The following is a 24,058-nucleotide window of genomic DNA, read 5'->3' as shown; positions in this document are numbered from 1 at the left end:
ACATGATTCTCCCCCTCCTCATTTAATCCCCACAACAACCCTGTGAGGTAGGTTAGGCTAAGAGGCCATAACTGCCCCAAGGTCACCTAGTAAGCTTTTTGGCTGCATAGGGATTTGAACCCTGGTCTCCAGGTCCTGGTCCGACATGCTAACTGCCACACCACATTGGATCTCACCTTTGTAACCCACCTTTTGTCCAAGGTGCGATATTCAATTTCCTCCTCCTTCCCATTTCTATCCTCAATGATAACCCTGTGAGCACTGGCAGAGGAAGAGGGGTGCGGGAGGAGCGCACTGCCCCTGGCAGCGCAATCCCAGTGGGGTGCCATCGCGGCTGACCCCCCCACGCTGGGTGCCATGCCCCCATAGGCAGCATGCCACGCCCCCAGGATGCGAGCCACACCCCTGGCACCCAAACATGTCCCCACCTGCTCTCCACCCCCCCACCCCCCGGTGCTGGAGCATGAAGCTCTGCCACTGCCTGTGAGGTAAGTTAAGCTGAGAGACAGAGAGACTGGCCCAAGGTCACACGCAAGGCTTCATGACTCAGTTGGGATTTGAATCCTTGTCTTTGGAGAAAAACAAACCACTGGCCTAGGTTCAGGCGTGATGCTAAGGCAGACCATGCTGGCAACAAAGCAGCAGCAGGGTTGGGGGAGGAGCAGCCTGCCTGTGATTTCAGCAGCAGGGACTAGCACCTTGAAACCATACCTAGGGTTGTTGATGATTATTATTAAATTATTATGTTGCCCTTCATCTGTAGATCTCAGGGCAGTTCATAGGATAAAAATACAATATAAAAACACAAAATACAAGAAAACAATACTCCCTCTTTCTCCCCACAGCCTCCCACAAACAAATTTAAAAGGATACAGGATGTTAATCAGCCCAAGGCCTGGTTGAACAAGGCCAGAAACCCAGGGAGACAAGTGAGGACTGATCTTCTGCCACACTAATTGAAGGTGTATGTTGACATTTATACAAGGGAAAGCATTTAACTTGTGCAGTGACTGAAACAGGAAAAGATCCCAGAGCTGAAGCTGCAGGTGCAAATTCAGTCTTAAGCATCATCCAGGAATAGGGTTAAACATAAGCAAGGGTCATTCCACACATGGGCGTAGCCAAAGGGGGGGGGCATGGGGCAGCTGCCCCCTCTCAGATCAAGTAAATCAATAAAAATACTTCACTAACTGAGGTTCTGCCCCCCCCCCAACCTAAATCCTGGCTATGCCCATGATCCCATATCCTGATCCCTCAACGTCTCAAAACTGTCCCCCACCACAGACACACACAATGACACCGTTTTGTGTGTGTGTTTTAAAGATGCCTGCAAAAGTCATTGCCACCAGAAGCCGAACAGACGCCAGCAATGGGCTGTTAAATGCTGCAACACGGAGCCCACTCAGATAAATTGAAGTAATTGAAGAAAAATGCAAAACAGTCTGCAAATTGGTCAGACAGGAGACTAAAAGCTTCTCAAATCTGAGTGCTCACCTCTCAGCAGCACCTTCTCAAATGATTCTACCCATAATTTACAGGCTCTCCTCCCCCACCCCTCTTTTCCCTCTACAGGTAGTTTTTAAAGGGCATTCTATTATTACTATGTGTGACATGCACAGTTGTGTCTGGGAAACAGCTGTGGAACTGTAATGCTAACAAACAATTTCACAGAAAATTCAGTTTGCAGAACAGGGAAATGTGACATCCAGCGGGGTCCAGGGCACTGTCCTCCGGTTCTCTCACTTGCCAATCAAGGCAAAAAAATAAAAATGGAAAGAGGCAGAACATAAGAAGAGCCTGCTGCATCTTATGTGGCCCATCTAGTCCGGCATCCTCTTCTCACAGTGGCCAACTAGATGCCTGTGCAAAGCTTGCAAGCAGGACACAAGCACAAGAGCTGCCTCCCCTCCTGTGGTTTCCAGCAACTGGTATTCAGAAGCACTGCTGCCTCCAACTGTGGAAGATCATAATGGCTAGTAGTCATTGATAGCATTGTTCTACTCCATGAATTTGTCCAATCTTATTTAAAGCCATCCAGGTTGGTGGCCATCACTGCCTCCTGTGGCATTGAGTTTCATAGTTTATCTGTGCACCTGCGGGAAGAAGGACTTTCTCTTATCTGCCCTAAATCTTCCAACATTCAGCTTCATTGGATACCCCCAAGTTCTAGTACAGTGGTACCTCGGGTTAAGTACTTAATTCGTTCCGGAGGTCCGTTCTTAAACTGAAACTGCTCTTAACCTGAAACACCACTTTAGCTAATGGGGCCTCCTGCTGCTGTCGTGCCGCCGGAGGAGGATTTCTGTTCTTATCCTGAAGCAAAGTTCTTAACCTGAAGCATTATTTCTGGGTTAGCAAAGTCTGTAACCTGAAGCGTATGTAACCTGAAGCGTATGTAACCCGAGGTACCACTGTATTAGAGCATGTGCAGAAAAGTTTCCTGAGCACTCCTTGGCCTGTAGTGCCCCTCTAGAACCATCTAGTGTAGCAAATCAGGTGGCTTGCTGGCCAATTTTAGGGGACATGGTGCAGGCAAGAGACAAACCAATGTGACCTTATGCACCCTCCTTCTGGTGTGGGCGAGAGCAGGCTTGTGACACTTTCTCTCAGGCTGTCTTCCTGGTCATGATTACTCAGGCAGGAGTAGGCTCCCCTGAATTCAATGGGTGTTTTGCATCTGAGAGTCAGTGGTGGTATAGTGGTTACAGTGATCTAATAGGACCTGGGAGACCAGGGTTCAAATCCCCACTCAGCTCACCGGGTGACCATGGGCCAATCACTGCCTCTCAGCCAAACCTACCTCACAGGGTTGTGAGGATAAAATGGGGGTGAAATCTGTAGGCCACCCTGAAGCCCTTGGAGGAAAGGTGGGATGTAAATATATACTTTTTAAAAATGCTTACAATTGCACTCTGACAGTCTAGAATGGCTCTGTGGGAAACCAGCAGTAAATGGAAGATGTCAGAGAACAAGAATGAATTCTTGTCTCTCCAGGCAAACCAGGAATTGTATCTAAAGGCTATTTTATTAAGATGCAGTTACTACACAAACACTTTCAAACGGAAATAAGAGAGAGAGAGATACTTACTCACCCCACATTGCCTCTAAGCTAAGATTGTAAGTTTGTTTAAATATTTATATGCCACATTCTCTGACATTCAAAGGTACTTGAAGCAACTTAAGAAGAAGAAAAGCACAGAAGTAGCGAGGGAAAGCAAAGTCCAGATTTATGGCCTCAGGTTCAGGTAGCATTTTCAGCAGGAGAGCAATTGCACAGTCAGAACTCAAGGCACTTATCCCAAGGACCAGATGAGGCATCTTAAAAGTAAAGTCCCATTCAAAATAACCAAATGCACTGAAATAGCATGGGAGACACCTGGCTTCACAGCAGTACTATGGGTCTTAGTAAGCCACAAGATTAACATGAGTCAACTGTGTGATGCAGCAGCAAAAAACACTAATGCAATTCTAGGCTACAGCAACAGAAGTGTATGGTCCAGATCAAACAAAATAATAGTACCTCTCTATTCTGCCTTAGTTGAATTGATGCTTTTGAATTATGGTGCTGGAGGAGACGCTTGAGAGTCCCATGGACTGCAAGAAGATCAAACCTATCCATTCTGAAGGAAATCAGCCCTGAGTGCTCACTGGAAGGACAGATGCTGAAGCTGAGGCTCCAGTACTTTGGCCACCTCATGAGAAGAGAAGACTCCCTGGAAAAGACCCTGATGTTGGGGAAGATTGAAGGCACAAGGAGAAGGGGACGACAGAGGACGAGATGGTTGGACAGTGTTCTTGAAGCTTCTGAAATGAGTTTGACCAAACTGTAGGAGGCAGTGGAAGACAGAAGTGCCTGGCGTGCTCTGGACCATGAGGTCACGAAGAGTCGGACACAACTAAACAACTAAAAAATAACATTCTGCCTTGGTCAGACCTTATTTGGAGTACTGGGCACCACAGTTTTTAAACGACATTGACAAAGTGGAACATATACAGATGAGGGTGGCCAAGATGATCAAGGGTCTGGAAACCCAGCCTGATGAGGAACAGTTGAGGGAGTTGGGCCTGTTTAGGCTGAGAGGTGATTCAGATATCTGAAGGTTTGTCACATGGAAGATGGAGAAAGCTTGTTTTCTGATGCTCCAGAGGACCGGGTCTGAACCAATGGATTCAAATGACAATGATGAAGATTCCAGCTAAACATTAGGAAGAACTTTCTGATGGTAAGAGCTGTTCAACAGTGGAGTAGACTACCTCAGAATGTGATGGACTCTCCTTCATTGGTAGTGTCTAAGCAGAAGTTGGATGGCCATCTGTCAGGGATGCTTGAGTTTTGATTCCTGTCTTTCAGGGGGTTGGACTAGATGACCATTTGTTTCCTTTCCAATTCTACAACTCTATTGCTCTAAACCCCCACACTGCAGCAGGGAAGGGCCATGTGTCACCAACCCAAGCTCCTCCTCAGCCCTTGGGACTTCTCTAAGTCAATTTGCTTAGGCTCCTAGGGCTCAACAATATAGGCAACCATAAATCAGCTGGATGCAAAACTTGATGGGAGTTTGAGTCCCATAACACCTCTAGAGCTACTACTGTAGGTTCCTACCTTGGAGGTTGAAGGCAGCTCAGCTGCTTTCTCCTTTCCGGATTCTGTCAGCTGACATCTCAAGGTGGCTCTCTCTTGAATGTGCCAATTATTACCCAGAATGGCTGATTTCAAGAGTAATTATCCCCATTATAAATTGAATCAGATGGTTTATAACAGCCATAAAACATACAACATGGCTTTAAAAGAAAAACTTCATTGGCTCCCCTGTGGTTTACAAGTAGTTTTCTTCCAATAAAAATGCAAACACGCACTTTTGTTGGGAAATGGTCATCAATAATCCCTTCCACAGACTTGTCTTTCTTTCCCAAACAGGCAGGTCCATTTCCTTTGAGGATCACACACGCACAAACACCAGCTCCTTGGTTTCTCCATTTCTTCTTCCAAATATGCAGATCATCACAACAATATGCAATTCCAGCTTATTCCTGGTGCAAACTCTCATAATCTATATGGAAATACATTCCCCACAAACTCACAGAAAGGGACAGTCAGCCACACAAAAGTGACCTTAATATCACAGCAAAGGTGTGTGTCATCCTGTCTTTCTGTGTGTGTGTTTGTGTGTGTGGTGTATCAAACTGACAAGCAAATGTTAAATCTAGTCAAACTGTCCTCAGAAACGGCCTATCCAGAAGGCACCGGGAATGCTTTCCAGCTGCATTTGCAACAACGTACCAATGCTTTGCGATGATTAGTGCCCCTTCTTAAATGGAAGCGACCTTTTGTGTTCTTTATAATATGAAAGAAATGCTAAGTACCTGATGCCAGCTGCAGAGGAAAGGCAAGATCACAGCACTGCAAGCCAGAGGCAAGATGGCCTTTAAGGTCAGACACTTTAAGGAGAGAATTAATGTGTTTGCAACAGACAAGAGATCTCTGTAGCCATTTCAAACAAAGCAACTTCTTGAAGGAGAACGAGGCTCTCTCAAAGGCATCTGCAGCTCCAGGTTCAAGAAGAAGTTGACTGAGATTCATATCCTCATTACCAGAGGCCTGTTAGGCACCCAGCCCCATCACACAAGTTTTGAAGAATGGCCCAAGAGTAAGAAAAAATCCATCCTCAACAACAGCCGCAGCAAAAGGAGAAAATTACAAGGCACCTGGTGTTGTCCTAGTTATCCATTCACAACCATGAATTGATGGAGTGGTGTTAATTTGAGGGTTTAGTAGTATGGAATTAGGATTACAGTGGTACCTTGGTCTATGAAGGCTGCAAACCCAGAAGTAGGTGTTTTGGTTTGTGAACATGTTTCGCTTCCTGTCGAGTGTGTTCCATTTGTAAATTGAGTCCCCCGCTGCTATGGGAAAGCATGCCTTGGTTTAAGAATGCTATGATTTAAGAACAGACTTCCGGAATGGATTAAATTCGTAAACCAAGGTACCACTGTATTGATGGGTGCTATACCACAAGAGACAAGAGCAAGGATCTTCCTCTGGAAAACACAGGTTATGTACACGCTAGCAACTGAAAATGCAGCATCTCCCCCCCCCCCCCGCATTTCAAGTAGCATTGCTGTACATGCCAAAGTTGGGGTGGGGGTGCCCTCACCCAATGAGCATTACCTGCTTGGTTTCTCAGTGTCTGTAATCCTGTCAATTCATGAAATTGTCATTTGAGCATGTGAAATAGCTATTGGTGGTGGTGGGAATTCTACATGTTAATCAATGATTTATCATTGCCAACTGATTCCAAATGGTTTCCCTGAACTGGCAAGTGTAAGTGTCTTATTAGTGGTGTTGTTATGCCGATGCCCCTATTCCACACATGCACAAAGGAGGGCAAAGCACAGGAAGTGGCCTTGATTGCAGATTTAAGCTTGAAAGCTTGTGGGCAAGTGTGTCCAAGACAAGATGAAGAGTTGCTGAAAAGGTTGCTCTGTGGGCTGGGAAGGAACTTAACACAAGTGCAGGATTTTCCCCATGGCTTGCAGAAGCAAATGAGACAAAATATCAAACATTGAGAATGGTGCGACAGAGAAAGAATGTTGCAAATTTGCACCATCAACAATGACATTTTCTTACTGCATATTCTCTGATACAACAGAGCGGATTGTGAAAACACTCCAGAGCTGGCTAACTTGTGCTCCTTCAGGTGTGGCTTGACTCCAACTTCCTTCACCCTGGCCAATGGCCATGCTGGTTTGGGCTGCTGGCAGTTGGAGTCCAACCACATTTGGAGGGCTGCAGGGTCTCCATCCCTGGCCTAGTCCCCTGAAAGGAGAACAACAGCTGAACATTTTAAGAAAGTTCTGAGGAAAACCTCTTCAGTTTGCCCTGCACCTGAACACAATGGCAGTGTGACTGGGGTACATAGCTGCTTCCTGAGTTACGTCATTGGGGCCCATCTAGCTCAGTATTGTCCAAACTGACTGGCGCTGACTCTCCAGGGTCTCAGATGGGAACATGGGGTCTTTTACATGGAAAGCAGTGGCTCTGCTCCTGAGTTACCATTGAGTAAGAGGAGAACCTGGGACTCCTCCCTGCAGAAGATGAGAAAAGCGACTCAAGTTCCCAAAGCAGGATTTGGATTTGGTTGGGAAACCAGAACATTGCAGGAATGTTGTTTAAAGGCATGATGAAATGGTGGCAGAACACATCAGCCAAAGCCATCATTCCCACAAGTGTTGTGTTTTCTCTCCAGCCATGTCTTAGCTGTTGTTGTTGGCAGAGAGGTGGAAAGAGAGAGAGGGGACATTTGGGATGAGGAAAAGAGCAGCAGCAACAACAACAACATATTCCTGGAGTAAAAGGAAGATTTAATTAGGTTGTGAGTCGCCTCCAAAAAAAGAGTACTAAAATTAAATGTGAATTCATAATGGACAGTATTATGGGTAATGAGATGCAAATTGGGCTGGGTTACAGCTTTTAGTGTGCAATTTGCTTTCCCTCTAATTGGGAGAAATGGATCTGGCCCCAGAAGCCAGGTACTCAAAATGTAAAACAGCCTCGTAGCAAGGAAAGGAGATGCTGCCACTCCAAATCCAAATAGCCAGAGCAACATGAATATTTCAATATGACAAAACAGAGCAAACACTAACTTTATTTTAGCTGAACCTTCAGCCAAGCAAAACAGGCAACACACTCCAGTGCTGTGTGAACAGTGGACGAGGGTCCATCTAACATGGGGATCTGTTGGGAACAAAGCTGTCCAAGACCGTTTCCATTTGGGAATGTTTAACTTAGATCCTTCCTTCATAGGGCAAGTCTGCAGCAAAAGTCAGAAGGCTCAGGAACACAATGAATTCGCCAAGCCACACCTAGCATCTGTTTCGGGATCAGATAAGTCACTGCAAGGGGTCATTGCCCCGCATATTGTGCAATTTAAAGTGAGCACTAGTCTTGCTGTGAGGCTCAGATATTCTTGGATCCTTCAACATCTATTGAACAATTGAAGTGGCAATTCTGGGAGCAGGCCCATGCAGCCTGGGGGGAGGAGACAGCAGCATATGCTTGCCCCGGGCCTTGGAGGGCTAAGCTGACCAGGGGTCCTGCCAGGAGCCTGCTGGACTTACACTTGCCAAGTATAAGACTCCCACCCCAGGCCTCAGACAAGCTCTGCATGGATCATTCTGGGAGTAAAACCTACTGAGCTCAATGAGATTGACTTTTAAGTAAGCATGCACAGGGATTACACTATGAATTTTGTTTATTTCTATGAGTTGATTTATGGCCAGTATCTCTGTTTTCAGTAAGTGTACACTTGTTTCTTTAATCCTGCCTTGCAAAACTTTTCTAGAAAATATCTCTTTCCTCCCGTTAGCAATCAATAGGGGATTTAAGAGAGTTGCACTGTCCATGCAGGAACAAACTGTTAAAACACAGTTCATGCACCACATAGTTAAACTATGGAACTCACTTCCACAGGAGGCAGTGATGGCAATGAATGTGAATGGCTTTAAAAGAAGACTAGACAAATTCATGAGGAATGAGGTTATCAATGGCTCCTATCCATAATGGCAATATACAACCTCCAGTGTCAGATGCAGCAATGCTTCTGAATACTAGTTACTGCAGACCATAGGAGGAGAGAGTGCTCTTGTGCTCAGGTACTGCTTGGGAGGTCCTCACTGAGGTCTCTGGCTGACCATGGTGAGAACAAGATGCTGGGCTAGATGGGGCCCCAGGCCTGATCAGCAGGCTCTTCTTACAGCCTTATGTTATGTCCTTAATGGAAAGAGTCACATTAAAAATTGTGCTGAACATCACACAAGGTTTGGGATGTCCTCCAGAAACATGCTTGCACCCCATGCTTTTCCCCCAGTGGCCACTGAGCCTGGCACACCTAAGCTTTTTGCCTCCTCAAAAGGCAAGCTCCAAGTTTTACATAAGCCTTATCATCATCAAGCCCCAAAGAGCAGGACATATTTAACAGTGGACCCAGAATACACCTGCTCTTTGTAATAAGGGGACTTTGGAACACAGCAGTGCCTGAGAATATCCTGATCAGCCAGGGAAGCAGAGGCAGCCATGAAGTTCACTGTGTGACCTTGGGTCACTCCCTGTCACTCAGCCTAACCTACCCCATAAGGTTGCTGTGAGGATTAAATGGGGAGAGGGAGAGGTATGCCACCTTGAGCTCCTTGAAGGAAAGATGGAATACGAGTGTAATAAACATACAGGAAAGAGAGAGGTGGAAGAATTCAGGTGCTTTCTCTTTGCTCTAAGAGAAATAATTAAAAACAAAGGTTGTCAAACGTTTTAAACATTAAAAAATGGGGTAAGATCTTGCCATTTAATGTACAAAGCCAGCCCCTCTTTTTGAGGACACCAGAGTCACCTTTCATTTTTATTTCCTGGCACAGCAGGAAGAACGAAACAGCCTCCCCAAAAGAAGGAACAGCAGCAGGAAAGTCGCCTTTAGTCTCAGACCCCATCAATTAAAACTTGTTCCCACCAATCAATTCAACCTTTAATTCAACCTTTAAACGACTGCATACCAACCTCAGCCCTGCAAACAACAAGGCCTAAGGGGCATGTACACTGTGGGCTTTGTCTTTATGTGCCTTGAACAAAAGACCTTGGAAGAGGAAAACTAAAGAGAAGTGGGAAACATGGAAAACTCCAAGTCATTCTTAGCAAAATATCCTCAGGACACTCGAGAGAGAGCTGAAATCACAGCCTGGATTTATTGCTTTGGCACTGATCGATTACTTGAAAGCATTAGGTAGATAAAGAAATTGATTATTCAATAAATCACTGCATGCCCCATGAAAGCAGAGGGTATTTTTTTAAATAGGCAGGGGCCAGAGAAATACAAATCTGTAGTGGGCAGGCAAGAAACTCTCCAGCATGGAAGGTGAACGGTGCCCCATCACTTCCCACATGTGTAAAGAGGGAGCCATTATTTTGAATCTTAACACATCTTAACAAGTAACCTTGAAGAAACTACAATTGGTAAGGGAAAGAGAGAGAGAGAAAAGTGCTTTGCATGTTCACTTGAGTCCTAACCCCCAGAAAGACATGTGGGCCACACTGGGTGACCTCAGTCAGAAATTCTCAAATAAAAGGCTTTGAATAAAAGCCCATATTTCTCCCAGAGGATTGCTGCTCCTTGATATGTGGCTAATTGCCGGGGGGGGTGGCAAGTGGTGGGAATGTGCCCCCATCTCAGAAACTTGGGAACAGGTACCTTCCACATGACACACCTAGGACATTTTTTTAAAATCTAATTAAAGTAGATAAGAGATAGCTACGGCCAACTCTTATGCTACCCCTATTGCTACCCAGTTTATAGCCAGCAGAGCCCCAGATCTTTTCATCCCCCTGGCCTCTCCATCTCCTGGCTTTGCACTTTTTTTTTTTAATGAGGAGGATGAAGTTGTGAATGTGCTACTGGAGAGATTCCACCCAAGTCCTTTGCCCAGCGAGAGCCAGGACAGAAGCCTTTAGGGAGTGATGCCCTGCATGTTATTGAGTAAGAAAATAGGCCGCAGGGGAAAGCATTGGGGCACAAATCCAAGCCAAGTCAAAGCTCACAGGTAGGATGCTAGCATAGGAGCCAACTCCCAGGGGCCAAAAAATATTTGAGGGGGCCGGGCCACCACAAAGTTGATTGGTATTCCCATTCAAATGGTGTGTTTGCACTGCATCACATGATCACTTATGCAGGGCAGGACTTACCTGGGCCCCCACAATATTGTATTCAAGTTGACACCCCTGAATACTAGGGCGGGGAGGGGGAGCCCTGCAGCAGCTGTATCACCACCAAGATCTGCATCCTGTTCTCACAGTGGTCAACCAATGTTCAGGATCTGAGCACAATAATATACCTGGCATCACCTGAGATTCCTAGCAACCAGTATTACTACTTCCAACAGTGAAGGTTGAGCATAGCAATGGTAGCTAGCAGCCTCTGAGAATCCTATCTTCTCACTAATTTGTCTCATCCTCTTTTGAAATCATCCAAGTTGGTGGCCATCATGATAGCTTGTGGGGGGCCGACTCCATAGTTTAGCTGTTCTTTTACCTGTCCTGAACCTCCTAACTTTCAGCTTCCTTGGATGACCCCACTGAGTTCTAGCATTATGAGCGAGGCCTATCCACTTTCGCTAGCAAATGCTAGAGGAATGAATGAATAAATGATAGGGGCGGCAATTCTACCAGGAACATCTACAGAGGAAATCTCTTGCCAAGGGACATGACTTCCTGGGGGACTGTCTTTGATTTTACTCAGAGTAACAGCAATTCATATTATATGCTGAAGCTGCAGGCCTGGCCTTGCTGGCTTCAGTAATGGCAGAAAGCATCTACAAAGCTACAGCAGCGGTGATTCTGGCCTGGGACTCAGGGCCCCGGTCTCTTGTCTCTGAGCCACAGGGCTTTTTCCAGCTTCCCTGGTGAGCTCAAGTTCCTCAGCTGCACTTTTCAACTTCCCAAGAGAAGCCTAAGAAATCAGGGCTGAAAATATCCCCCGCGATGGGTCACCAAGACCTGGTATGCCAACGGTTTCATTTATTTATCTGAAGTGCTAAAATCTCCTAGCTTTCATCTCAAAGCAGTAATCAGAGAGGGGCAACACCACCCCCTATATTTAGAACACTCTGTTGTGTTTTCATCAGCTTCAGATGCAGAAAGTCATGACTTTTTTATGCAATGCATCTGAAATATTCTACAGACGCTGGAAGAACCTGTCTGCCTCCATCCCTCCCAGTCTCCCCTACATCCCCTTCTCAACCCTGTGCTCACATGTTCTCTGCTGCCCCCATTTTGCTTCTCTCATCCAAATCTGCTTCTACACCTCTTCCTACCCAGCTGTTCCCAAGGGGCAGCCAGGTCCTCCTTTATCCATCATAAAAAAGACAACTACTTCTGCAAAGCCCTTCCCGACTCCCAGTGTCCCGCCTGTTTGCTGTGGATTGTAACCTTTCCTTTGTGGCAGCAGAGACTGAGTGGCTCCTAGAGTCCTCAGCACAAAACAAAATAGCAGCAGCATGGAATGGCATTGCCGTGGTTGCTCACGTACCATCTTCCCCCTGAAGCAGTCCACTGGGCTCATCCTGGGGGCAGAATTAGGGCCAGAGTCACAGCTGCAGGCATGGAAGATTAAGGCATTTGCAGGGTGGAAAGTACAGTCAGTGCACCTCTAGGCCTGCAGATACGCCACACTTTTGTAATCTCCCCTCATCCAAGTGGAGAAGCAAGCAGGACAAAATCTTTCAAACTGGGAGGAGGCATGTTTCCTGAGTGCAAGGGAGAATGACAGACTTCGGGGAGGACAGATCAGCCTATTTTTGTTTCTTGGCAGTTTTGCACAGACTGAGGTCTTAGGTCTGTTCTGTACCACTTTTGCAAATTTTTAAAAATGCTCGTTTTATATATATTTTATCCTCATACTTTGAGGTTTTTTCTATAATCAAGCGGCATATAAATGTTATGAAATAAAATGAACAAATGCTTCCACTGATGTATTTCATTATGCTCTTCAATGCATTTCCCCTTCCAAAAAAAACCATTCTTTTTTATACACTTCTATATAAAACATGCATTTCCCCCCTATTTTTGGAAACAAAATTGCATTGCAAAATTCAGAGAAATGCACAATCCAGTTGATACCTGTAACCCACATAAGCATGGGGCCAGCAATTCAGCCCTCTTGCACAGAGAAAGCCTTTTCTGCTCCCCCCACCCCCGCACTGCCATTCAATGATTTACAGCTGCTTCTATATTCCTGATATGGCACAGCAAAAACAAAAACCAAGAAACCATTTGCCAACCCAGAGGCGGGGGTATGGTGGGGAGGAAATACTCTGAGCATAAAATGCAGTTTTGCATTTTTAAAAAATCACTTAAATAATAGCACCGTCACAACTAGAGGGATAAAATGGAGCTGGTAGCTGCTGCCCTTATGCTCAACAAATTTACTTGGGAATAAGCTCTGTTCGGTTGCACAAAAGGACAATATATAAATATCTATATTTAAGTGGAAGTAATAAAAGGGGGCCTCCTACTGCAGTGCCTGGAAACATTACATAAGCCCACTTCCTCCAAGAAGCTCCTCCGGCATGGCCAGGTGGTGGGATTTAAAATAACTCCCACGACTGCTTTCCCAAGTACTCTAAATTCACTGCAGAATAGTAGCAGGCGAATCTGATGCCAGGTCCCAGCAGACCTCCCTAACTCAGCTAAGCTCGTGGCTTATTCCATATTTTATTTACTGTTTTATTGCAAGAGACAAAAGATGACAGCCGTCTATTTATTAAGCGGAAAAACACACAGTCTACATCGGGCATTTCTTTTTGCATCGTGTTCCATTTTGGGTACTTTCGAAACAGGCTGCTTTGGCCCTCTCTCAAATCTGTTGCTTTGAAATTCCCCCCACCCCACCCCATATATTGGGTCCCCAATGTTCAGCCACAGGGGCTTTACCTGGTGCACAGAGCAGCATCCCCACCCCTCCACCTCATTCCAGAGCAACAGGGAACTCAAGTGGCCCTGAGCAGCAGCTGCCCACTGCTATTCCCAAGAGGGATTTGGTCTCTGTGAAAGTTGTGTTGATGACAGCAGGATCTGGGAATGAAGAGAGCCCTGCAGACAATAAAGTCCCACCCTACAGGAAGCTCCAAAACGTGTTATTTATAAAACATATTTGTAGCAACTTTCAGCTCAAAAAAGAACCTGCGAGATGGCTTACAACAATGGGATAACTACCCAGTTAAAAAGAGCATTCAAAACCCAGAGCCAAACAAAATCAGCCCCATAACAAGACAAAATTTACATACATGAAAAAACTGGAACATAAATGTATCCATCCCCTGCCTAAAAGACAACAGAGAATGTGTCAGTCTAAGCACCCTGGGGTAGGGCACAGTGGTGGGGGGAGTTGTTTAATTCTGGTAAGGTAAAGGGACCCTGACCATTAGGTCCAGTCATGACGGACTCTGGGGTTGCGGCACTCATCTCGCTTTACTGGCCGAGGAAGTCGGCGTACAGCTTCCAGGTCATGTGGCCAGCATGACTAAGCTGCTTCTGGTGAACCAGAGCAGCGCACAGAAACAATTCTGGTACTGCCACCCAAATAGCCCTACCCCAACCACTGCCCTTGAAGGATAGCTCCGATGGTAGAGCATGAGACTCCTAATCTCAGGGCCATGGGTTTGAAGCTCCACATTGAGCAAAAGATTCCTGCATTGCAGGGGGTTGGACTGGATGATCCTTGTGGTCCCTTCCAACTCTATGATTCTATGATGCACAACAAGCCTCAGATGACCACAGCTGAGAGGCAAGTTCATGTGGGAAGTGAAGAAGCAGCCCAAAACCCTCAGCTGGGTGACTGGTTAACCACATTCTGATTTTCATTATTCATTTTATTTTAGAAAAACAGGCTTCTGGATCTCAGGGTTTCAGATAACTCTTTGGAAACCATTCAGACCAAATCTCTAGCTGCAAACCTCTCAATAGCCAGACTGTTCAAAGTTTATCCCTGTCCAGACCTGAAGCCTGAGGTCTCCTCAGAGAAAGAGTGTGAGGAGCAGAACCCTCCAGAAGATCTCTAAACCCAGTGATGTTGAGGAACCATCAGACCTGGACATTCTTGACACCAGCTGCCTGGATTAAATAGTGATCCCTCCAAACCAGGATTGCAAGCATGGATAATGTATAACTGTGGAAGATCAGAAGAAGCATGGCCGGATTTATAATGGTGCAAATGGTACAATTGTAATGGCCCATGCCTGCAAGTGGGCCTAGACTCTTGAGCTTTCGGGGGGGGGGAGCTTTTCCCCATACTAGAAGGAAAGTTATGAAGCAAAATGTGCAGGCACCCCCTAAGCAATTTGGGTGAGATAAGCCAGCCTGGCTGCTCCTGTTGAGTTTTTATGAGTGAAGTCAGAACTGTGATTGATGAATGAGATATTTTGGACACCAGGCGATAGGAATTCCTGTGGTCCTAAAGAGCTACTGCTTTCCTCTCTCCTATAAAATTAAAAGAGGAAAAAAATAAAAGTAAATAAATAATCTGCAAAATGTGCAACATGTGAGCTGTACCTAGTTTCTATCACCAGTGATATTATTATTCTTTTTTATCAGTAAGGAAAAGAGGGGAAACATTTGTTTGGGGGTGGAAACACGTGAAAACAAAGGCAGTTGCCAGTGACATGAAAGCACATTAAAACCTTTTGCAAACAAGATAATGATGATGATTACGATGATGACTGCAAAAATATCATGGAGAAGTGTGACATTATGCAATTCCTATTTAAGCATATCCTGTGGACATTCTGCTCTTTTGGGTTTCCCTGCCTGTCTTTCCAAGGATGCACCAGAAATCCTGCTGGCTCAGTAGACTCCAGATGGTGAAAGAGGGTGGAAGTTCACCACACCCCTTAAAAGCAACAAGAAGCATCATTCAGCAACTGCAAAGGGAATCTGGCAGGTAAAGGTAGGAGGGTGGAAATCAGGACACATGTTAAGCATCCTCAAAGCACAGCGCCCTCTGCTGCCCATCCACACCTGAAGCACCAGCTGCCATTCAAACACCTGCTGTGGTGTCTGCAACAGATCAACCCCCTCTCATTTGACATTATTAACACAACGGGAGCTTAAGAGCTGTCATGTGAAAAGGGCAAGAGTCACCCTGCCAGGTGGGCAACAGAAGGATTTTGTCAAATCAAGGAGAGTTAATATAAAACCATGTCCTCGGGAGCAAAACGCACACACAACAAATGCAAATGAATTCAAGGTGCAAAGTGAAAGAGCAATATGGTTTTCCTGTTGTATGAAAAACAGGATAAGTTTGCCAGAAGATTAGAAATGACGTCTGCATCTGTGCAAAGAAACAGTCCTGGGTCTTTCTGCTCTCCTTACAAATGCAACAGCCAGTTTATGGCGTTTGAGTTGGGCATGAAGCACATTTGGAAAAAGCAGCCCAAGCATTCATGTCTTTCATTTTTATCAGTCCATGCAAGTGTGTCCTCTAACACATTTTCATCACTTGGGGTGGGTTGCGCTTGCAACAATTAAATTTTAAGACCACCCTAACGATATCACAGCCCACGACACAATAGAGGGTGGCCGACATAGAAAGCCGCCTGACTCTCCCACTGCGCTCCTGACTCTAAGCTTTGCAAACCCTACGTCAACCACAGCCCTGTTTCCTGCACTGCTGCCAAACCTTAATATCCACGTAGATGGTTCTCAAGAGAGCAGGGATTAAGTAATTAGATTTGCCTGCCACAAAGAAGCAACAATGACACTCTCGCTCGAAATTCATCTTACAGTTTACACCCCAGCAGCCTCATTCTCACCTCACAGAAATCACCAAATGACTGTGTGACCTGAAATTAAAAACCCATTTTGGAATCAGGTTTGAGAAGAAAAAAAGGGGGGGGGAGGCAATTTTGGAACTATCTCCCCCCCCCCCGAGAATTAGCCATTCTCGTTTCTTATGAAAATACAGTGTTTCAAAAACATGATATGAAATCAATCCTCAAAAAAAGCATCAACAGGAGAAGGGGAGATGGAGGATGCAGTTTCTGCTTCTGCAAAGGGGACAGATGGCTTCCATCCTCACTCCACACCGGCAGGTAAAATTCCATTATGCGCCAAGAGCATCGTCCCAATTTTGCATTTGCATGCCATAGAGCCCAGAAATTTAACGGCGACACAGCATTTACATGCATGTCACTAAATGATCCTTTGAGCTTTTCAAGTATGACATCTATGCACAGGAGAGAGAATTGGGGTGTGGGAGGTGAAAGCAAAGGCCACTTCAGAGCCTGATTAAGCTAGGCTCTACACACAAACACACACACACACACGGCCTGCTGCCACCAACAGCCGGAATCTATAGCCTGAAAAGTAGGGTGCAACTGTATTTTATTTTTATTTTATTTATTAAATTTATATACCACCCTTCATCAAAAGATATCGGGGTGGTTCACAGAACTGTAGTAAAAAACAAGAAACAATAATAAATAGAACGTTAACGCTGGTTAGAAAATGGGAGAATTTTAAAATAGGTAGATGGTTACATACACACTGAGCTTATGGAAGCTTAAATCCACATCACAGAATTAAGTGAAGGGGAAGGGAGAGACAAGGAAAAAACCTAAATCCATATTATGCATGGATACACTTGGGCCTGCCTTAATCTTGGCTGTTGTATTCACAAAAGCAGCCTCTCTTTGTTTGTTCGCTGTTTTGCTTCTGGAAGGGCTCTTTGCAATCTGCACCAGCAAGACCTAAATATCAGTATCTACATACAGATTTTTTTTTATTATTATTTTTTATTGGAAAGCAAACATGGCAAAGCATTGCAGCATTTTTTTCCTTTGACATGACAAAAAAAATATCTGCTAGATGTGCATATGTCCTCCTAGTATTTTAAATACCATTCGGTCTTTTTTAAAAAGAGCTATTTCCCTGCTCCCCCCGGGGCATCAGGGAACTTTCAGACCTGGCCTGGTGCTGCATCTCTTCCTGTACACTGGCCTGAATCTGAATGGACTTGTTTTTCACTCTGTTTGCTTCCATCTCTTGTTTTAAAAGGATTTTTAAAGGCATTTGGAATTTCCGAGCTGGAAGGGACAGTTCCTCAAGCTAATGTTTTCCAACTTGGTCCTACCATTCCCAGGTGGTGAGAAGCCACTTGTCTGAAGCTATTTGCTTTGCGCGGGGAGAGTGTGCGAGGGCGGGGGGAGGAGGGGTGACATATTGATCTTCATTCAGTTTGTGTCTTCTCCAGTACGGCTAAGCTTTATTGTATCAACGGCCGTGGCTGCCGCCAGCGTGCCTCTCTCATTGTTTAACACTCGCCAAGACACAAACTTAGAAACAGGCGCTACGTCCCCAGCTGGCTGTGATGACACATCCCATCACTGCTGCGGTTGGCAGGAGGGGGGAGGGGGGGATCCAGGCAGAGATCCCAATCTTGCTTGCACACCGATGTCAAGTGATCAAGCCTCCCTGGCCCAGAGCCCTAATTCTGAGGAATTATCCTGACAAGATCACCCCTGATCTTGCAAACATCTCCGTACCGGTTTCACTTCGATAGCATCGATTTTCAATTACGCTTCCACAAATTGGGAGCCAAGTCGTCATCTTTCAAGGCATCGATCCAGGTTTACAGTGGGACAAATCTGGCATTGCCTCTGAGTGCTGACTGCAGCTCCTGAGATCAGCGTGGCAAATACAAGTGAGCAAGCAGGTGGGTCGATCTGAGGTGTGTAGAATCAGGAGAGGCTCTGAACACAACCCCCAAGGAATGTGGAATGCTGCATTTTCACACACACTCGAAGGGGGAAGCATTGCTCTCCAGGATCACTCATCTCCTGATACCAGGCAGAGTGTGGTCACATCAACACCTACACACCCACACACTTGTTGCACTCCTTAAAGGCTTGAGTGCACCATCCACCTTCTAAATCACTTCTTCCAGCCACCCCACGAAACAAGATTTTCTCCAAGCTATTCATCACATCCAAGCCAAATAAAATAATATCTGGCTCTTTCCTCCAGATTCTTTCTTTTCTCACAGAACAATACCAGACACAATTGAACACTGCAGTTTTCAATTGTGAAATTATTATTTGGAAAGGGGGGTTAGGTATCAGGGAAATGCTGTTAAATCTCCCTGGAGGGGATGACTGGAAGCGATGTTTCTAAAAAGAAAAGCCAAACAGAATAATGAGTCCCAGGAATAAAAAGGCTACCCTCTCAAGGAAATGTAATTATGAATTGAATTTGTCCACAACACATTTCTGTAAAATAATCAATGAACTATTTTATTTTCGGCAGACTACAACCGCCCACATGCCTCCCTTCTGTGTTACTTGTATTTTATCCAAACAATTGATGGCACAACCTCCTTTCTCAGTCACAAATTAGCATAACTCATCTCTTATTTCAGCCTGTTTGTTTCGAAACCAGCATTGTGGCCTTCGTCCCAGCTGCCTCACAAGCCAAGAGCAAAAAAAAGAAAAGAAAAAAAAGGGAAAAATAAAGAAGCCCCTTTCTTGCCGGGCTTACGATGACAGTGTACACAAAACACAAGATGCACCCTTTCCAACCGCCAAACTGCAGAATGCTAGGGTGAGGCGAGCTGTCAGTGCTTCTATGCAAAAAATATATAATAATAATGAAAAATATAGCAGAAGCTTGCTGTCTGTGGGAGAACACCAAGGCTGCTGGTGGCTACGTTTTGGCAAGGTGCCGGGCAGCTATTGTGTTTTGGTCCAAACCAATTTTCCCATTCAAGTCCACAGTGCATGTAGGACAATGCAGAAGGGAGATGGATGCTTCACCCAGGAGCATCATCACACTCTAGAGAGATACCGGCCACCTGCAGAAACCCAAGGATCCATGGCAACGAGACACTCCTCTTGTGAGTCTAAGATTTCACCCAGATTTTGACTCTGTTGCCTCCCCTTTTAGCCTCTGCATATATTTGACCTCTTTCAACAAGGCGGAATATTAATTGATGCTTCAATCAGATGAGTGATTTGCCACAGCAATCAAATGTGACGTCCAAAGGCTTCTTGCAATTGGAGAGGCTTTCGCCGTCTCCTTTAGTGAAGCTTTTGCCATGTTTCTTGAGGTTTTGCGATGTCACAGGCTGCAAGGCAGCACAAGGGGGAGCAGAGACTTGCTGCTGCATCACTCAGCAAGGCTTTTAAACTTCAGATGAATGAAAGGCAGGCAAGAAATGCGATTTAACCATAAATGCCAAATGAATTTGCTTCATGGGGAGTCATTCACTCCAAAGGACAATACTTTGTTCAATTGCATTTGCAAACTTACCAGCAGCCACCTCACTTACACCAGCCAATATTCATGTAAGACAATTGGGCTGTTCCAGATTTACCCCCACGTTGCCTTTGAAATCCTCAATCCTGTGTCTGCAATTACATTTGCACCAGGCATAATAAATCGCACTCAAAGAAAGATTATGCTCAAAGTTGCATGACATTTGCACGAGAAAACATGAAGATGTTCCAGTAAAAAACATCTTCCTCTGTTTGCATGCAATGCTGATTAAACCCAATGCTTATAACTCAGAAAAGATGTAGGAAAGTACTGGAATTTTCTCTTTCAGTGAGAAAAACCATGATTTCAGCAAAAAAACAGAACCACAGATCTCCCCACTCCAAGCCATCTCTTTTTTTCAGAATCATGCCTTGTTGTCATTTAACCAGGCTGTTCTATTTGAAATTCAACAACTTTCCTGATTTTTTAGAACTCAGTTTATTGTAAAACCTGATTTAAGTTGACACAAAAGGACAAAGAAATGAAATTAAGAAAGCGGGAAGGATGAAATTATAGCATTCCTAAAAAGGAAAAATGACAGTTCAGCACGGGAAAGCTGTGTTGACTTTGATCTAAACCTGAAATTGCCGCAGTTGCTACAAATTCTCTTGTCCCTCTGGCTGTTCAGTTCTCTTCTTTTATGTGACATTTTTAGAAAAGAGATTTTACATAGAAAAGCATTAAATCTAAACAACATATTTCCTTTTTTTTCTTTTAAAAATTAAAACAGTTTTCTTCCACCAGCTTCCAGGGGAAAGCCTAGCCAAGCCAGATTTGAAAAGCAGAGTTTAGAAAATTATTCTCCATCCTTGAAAATCAGTTATACAGGGAGCTCTGGGAAATAAACAATGGCTCAGACACACCTGAGTGGTCCTCTAAAAATAATCCATCCAAACAAGAAGGTAGAATCCACAGCATTTGCAAACTACAAGCTCTTCTCTGCTCTTTCTACAAATCCACCAGTGCCTTTCCACCTCAGAGAAAATTCCACACCACAGGAGGTGGAGTTCAGCTAGCTGGGCCAGCTCCCTCCCCTTTCGAATATCCAAAGGGGGCCATGTGCCCACTCTTGAATGGCACAAACACAACAGTATATCAAGCATCCAAATTCCTTGGATTTCTGTTCCAGCCATGTTTACAACCAAGGTTAAACCTGTATACTCTCAAATTGTCAATGAAAGCATGGTGCATGGGTAGATGAACAACCTCCCCCCTCCCACAGCCCAAATGCACATTCATTTTTGCAGTTAGCATACATTAAGCATCAAATAGGACCCATTTGCCTGAAGCATCCATAGCATGAGTACAAGAGCTCATAAAAGGCTGTTGACCTTCCAACCATCTTAGTTATTTATTTATTTATTTATTTATTTATTTATTTATTTATTTAATTGAGAAAAATCACTGCATTATGAAGAGGCCCCTTAGGCCCACAGGGCAGCCTTCCTCAGGTGACATACATGCAAAGGCTCTCGGGGGATCCTTTGATGTTTTCCAGCTCCCCAAGCTCACACTCAGCCATCCCAGGACAAAATGGACCCATCAGGTGAAGCCAAACAGCAGGCACAGTTGCAATGGAACATCAGGTTCTGATGCCTACCCAATCCAGCAAACACTGAGCATCTCAGTCTATGGGAGTGGGACTGAAAGAGGGTCCATGTTCAGGCACAACAGGGGCTCCCCCATCCTCAAGGGATGGTGTGGACTGTGCACAAACCCACAGGCACTGCAGATAGCTTGGCTGGAAAGACCACCTGTACTGGACCAGAAGCCAGACCTCACATTAGTTGGAAATCAGCCTGCTGGACAGACACTTGGAAAACAAGGGGGGGAAATGGAGGGGAGGCATTCTCCAGAATCCCACCTCAGATTGCCTCTCTGTCAAAGACACCAGCTCTGGTGGGGTGGCTATTCTGGCTCCCTTCCCTGATGGAGGCAATTCAGCTGTTCCTGGGCCAAAGAACAAAGGAACTCTATAGCATGTGTGAGCCCAGAGGCAGCTGCTTCCAGGGGAGACAGGGGGTGGGGAGATACCCTTACAAATGCCACCGTGCTCTTAGGCAACTCCCCTTCTGTTCAGTGGGGCAGGAGTACTTCCCTAGGGGCCACGTTCTATTAGCTGGGGAGAGTGTTGACCTCAGGAATCCTAAGGGCTGTCCTGGTATCAGAGCTGCCCCTGCCCTCTCTTCACCGCACCATGCCAAGCAACAAAATCTCCTGCAAGAACTTCCAAAGACAAAGGGAACCACAACTGAACTATGCTGGAAAGGAGGCAGGGGGATGTTTTCTTTTAAATAAGGCACAAAAAAGATACTTTGACTTTTGGAATTCACTTTGCCACATGGCTAAAAATTTACAGCTGTTCCTCTCTCCCACTCCTCTGAGCCCCGGGAGCAAGAAGAGAAAGCCTTGCGCCGGCTGGTGCAAAGCAAAGGCAAGAGACATCACCCTTGGCAGCAGCAACAAAATCTGGTACTATATTTGGGGGAAAGGAGTTGTCAAAATATTGGGGGAAGGGGGGAACCCTCCCCATTCAGAGGCAGCAACTGCTTGCTGGGAAACAGCATCAAAATTTCAAACTCCGCATTTGCACCTGGCTCCTGTACAGAGGGAAATGTAGCCGCCAGCGCCTGGCCCTCAGCACCCCCTTTAGCGCAGGATGTGCTGGACCAGAGCATCTCGGAGGCGAGGCTGCATCCTCGTAGCATCTTCTCCAGCCAGCATCCTCTCTCGGCACAGATCAGAAAGCGCCTCGCGGGAGAAGCCAAACTTTGCTTCCTGCAAAAAGCTCCGTCTATACCGGCAACGAAAGGGGGAAAGGACGAGCGGGGGTGCGGGAGGGGCAAACTTCCCGTCGCCTGCTAGACGTCTATTGCAGAAGGGGACAAGCCAAAGTAAGGAGGAGGGAGGGTGAAGAGGCAGGCCCCCCACCCTCCTCGAGGCCACCTCTGGCTCAGAGACAGAACCCCCGCCAGCAAAAGAACTCTGTTCTTTGCAGAAATATATATCTATATCTCGACTCCGTCTTTAAAGTCTTGGGAGGGTCGTTTTCAAGGTCTTTTATTAAATAATCAATCAAGGTCGCCCCCCGCCCCTATTGCCAGCCAAACGCCCCAGAAAGCCCCAAACCCAATAAAATCCCCCCAAAGTGGAGTGACACCCCCCCTAAAGAAGAAATAGCATGATAGTGAGCCCTGACCTCCCTTCCCGCCCCGGTTTGTCGTCTCACCCACCGATGCGGATGACATGGGGCATCCCGTGGCAGGAGTGGAGCCAGACGAGCCCCAGGAAGAGTCCGGCGGCGGCGGCGGAGGCAGTGGAGGCGGCGGAGGAGCAGCGGCGTCGGTCCAGCAGCGGGAGGAGCGGGCGCGGGCGGCGGCAGCAGGTCAGCATCCTGGGCGGGCGGGCGAGCCAGCCAGCCAGCCGGGCTCCGGCTCCGGCGCCCGCTACACCTCCAGAGGCGGCGGCGGCAGCAGCGGGCGAGGCGGCGGCGGGGAGGGCGCCTCCCCCTCAGCCCGGGGCATCCTCCTAGCGGAGAGGAGCGGCAGCTGGAGCCGGACCTCCGCGGCGGCGGGGACGTGTAGGAGGAGGAGGACCCGGAGCCGCCGGAGCCGCCGCCGCCCCGCCACGCCCGGCGAGGCTCGGGCTCCCCCTACGCCCGGTGCGCGCTCGCCTGCCTGCCTGCCTGCCTGCCTCCTTCCTCCTTGCAAGTTCCCCCGACTGGCGCTGCCTCCCGCCGCCGCCGCTCGCTCTGCCTGGCGCGGAGCTGTGCAGCCGCGTCCACACGGGGAGGGCGGGGGAGCGTGGAGGGGGCCTGCTGCTCCTGCCGCCGCTGCTGCGGGAGGATCGCGGCCGAGAGGTGCCGGGGCTCAAGCCTCGGAGCAAGGCACGCCCTCTGCCCGGCAAGCCCTGCCCCCGAGGCTCAGGCGGAGGGGGAAGGCACTCTGTACATGCTCGAGGGCATGCCGGCTAGGCGAAGGGAAGGAGGCGGTAGTTCCCGGTGCTGAAGGAGCTGTCCCGGTGCTGAAAATACTGGGCTACGTGAATAGAACCCGAAGCTCTAAACGGAGTGGTCTTTTTTCACCCAACTGGGCGGCGGGGTTCTCCAGGCGCAAGCAAGAAATTTGCCCAGTCTCCGGGAGAGGGACCTCTGGGAGGCAGGTGGCCCGAAAGGAGAAGAAGGGAGGGCCTCTGAACACGTGCAGAGTGCTT

The 24,058-nt window shown here is 46.6% G+C and overlaps 1 protein-coding gene across 1 annotated transcript in view; it reads right to left on the bottom strand.

Moving 5' to 3' along the window:
* Nucleotides 1-23,267, bottom strand: part of GRIK3 (glutamate ionotropic receptor kainate type subunit 3) — a 200,846-nt gene extending 177,579 nt beyond the window's left edge. The window contains exon 1 of the mRNA XM_083751411.1: nucleotides 23,080-23,267. Coding sequence (XP_083607537.1) covers nucleotides 23,080-23,239 — 160 coding nt within the window. The 5' untranslated portion in view covers nucleotides 23,240-23,267. The remainder of the gene's footprint in view (nucleotides 1-23,079) is intronic.
* Nucleotides 23,268-24,058: the final 791 nt, after the last annotated feature.

This window comes from Podarcis gaigeae, assembly GCF_964106915.1.
Source record: "Podarcis gaigeae genome assembly, chromosome: 8".
NCBI lineage: Eukaryota > Metazoa > Chordata > Lepidosauria > Squamata > Lacertidae > Podarcis > Podarcis gaigeae.
This window is presented reverse-complemented; position numbering and strand designations above follow the sequence as displayed.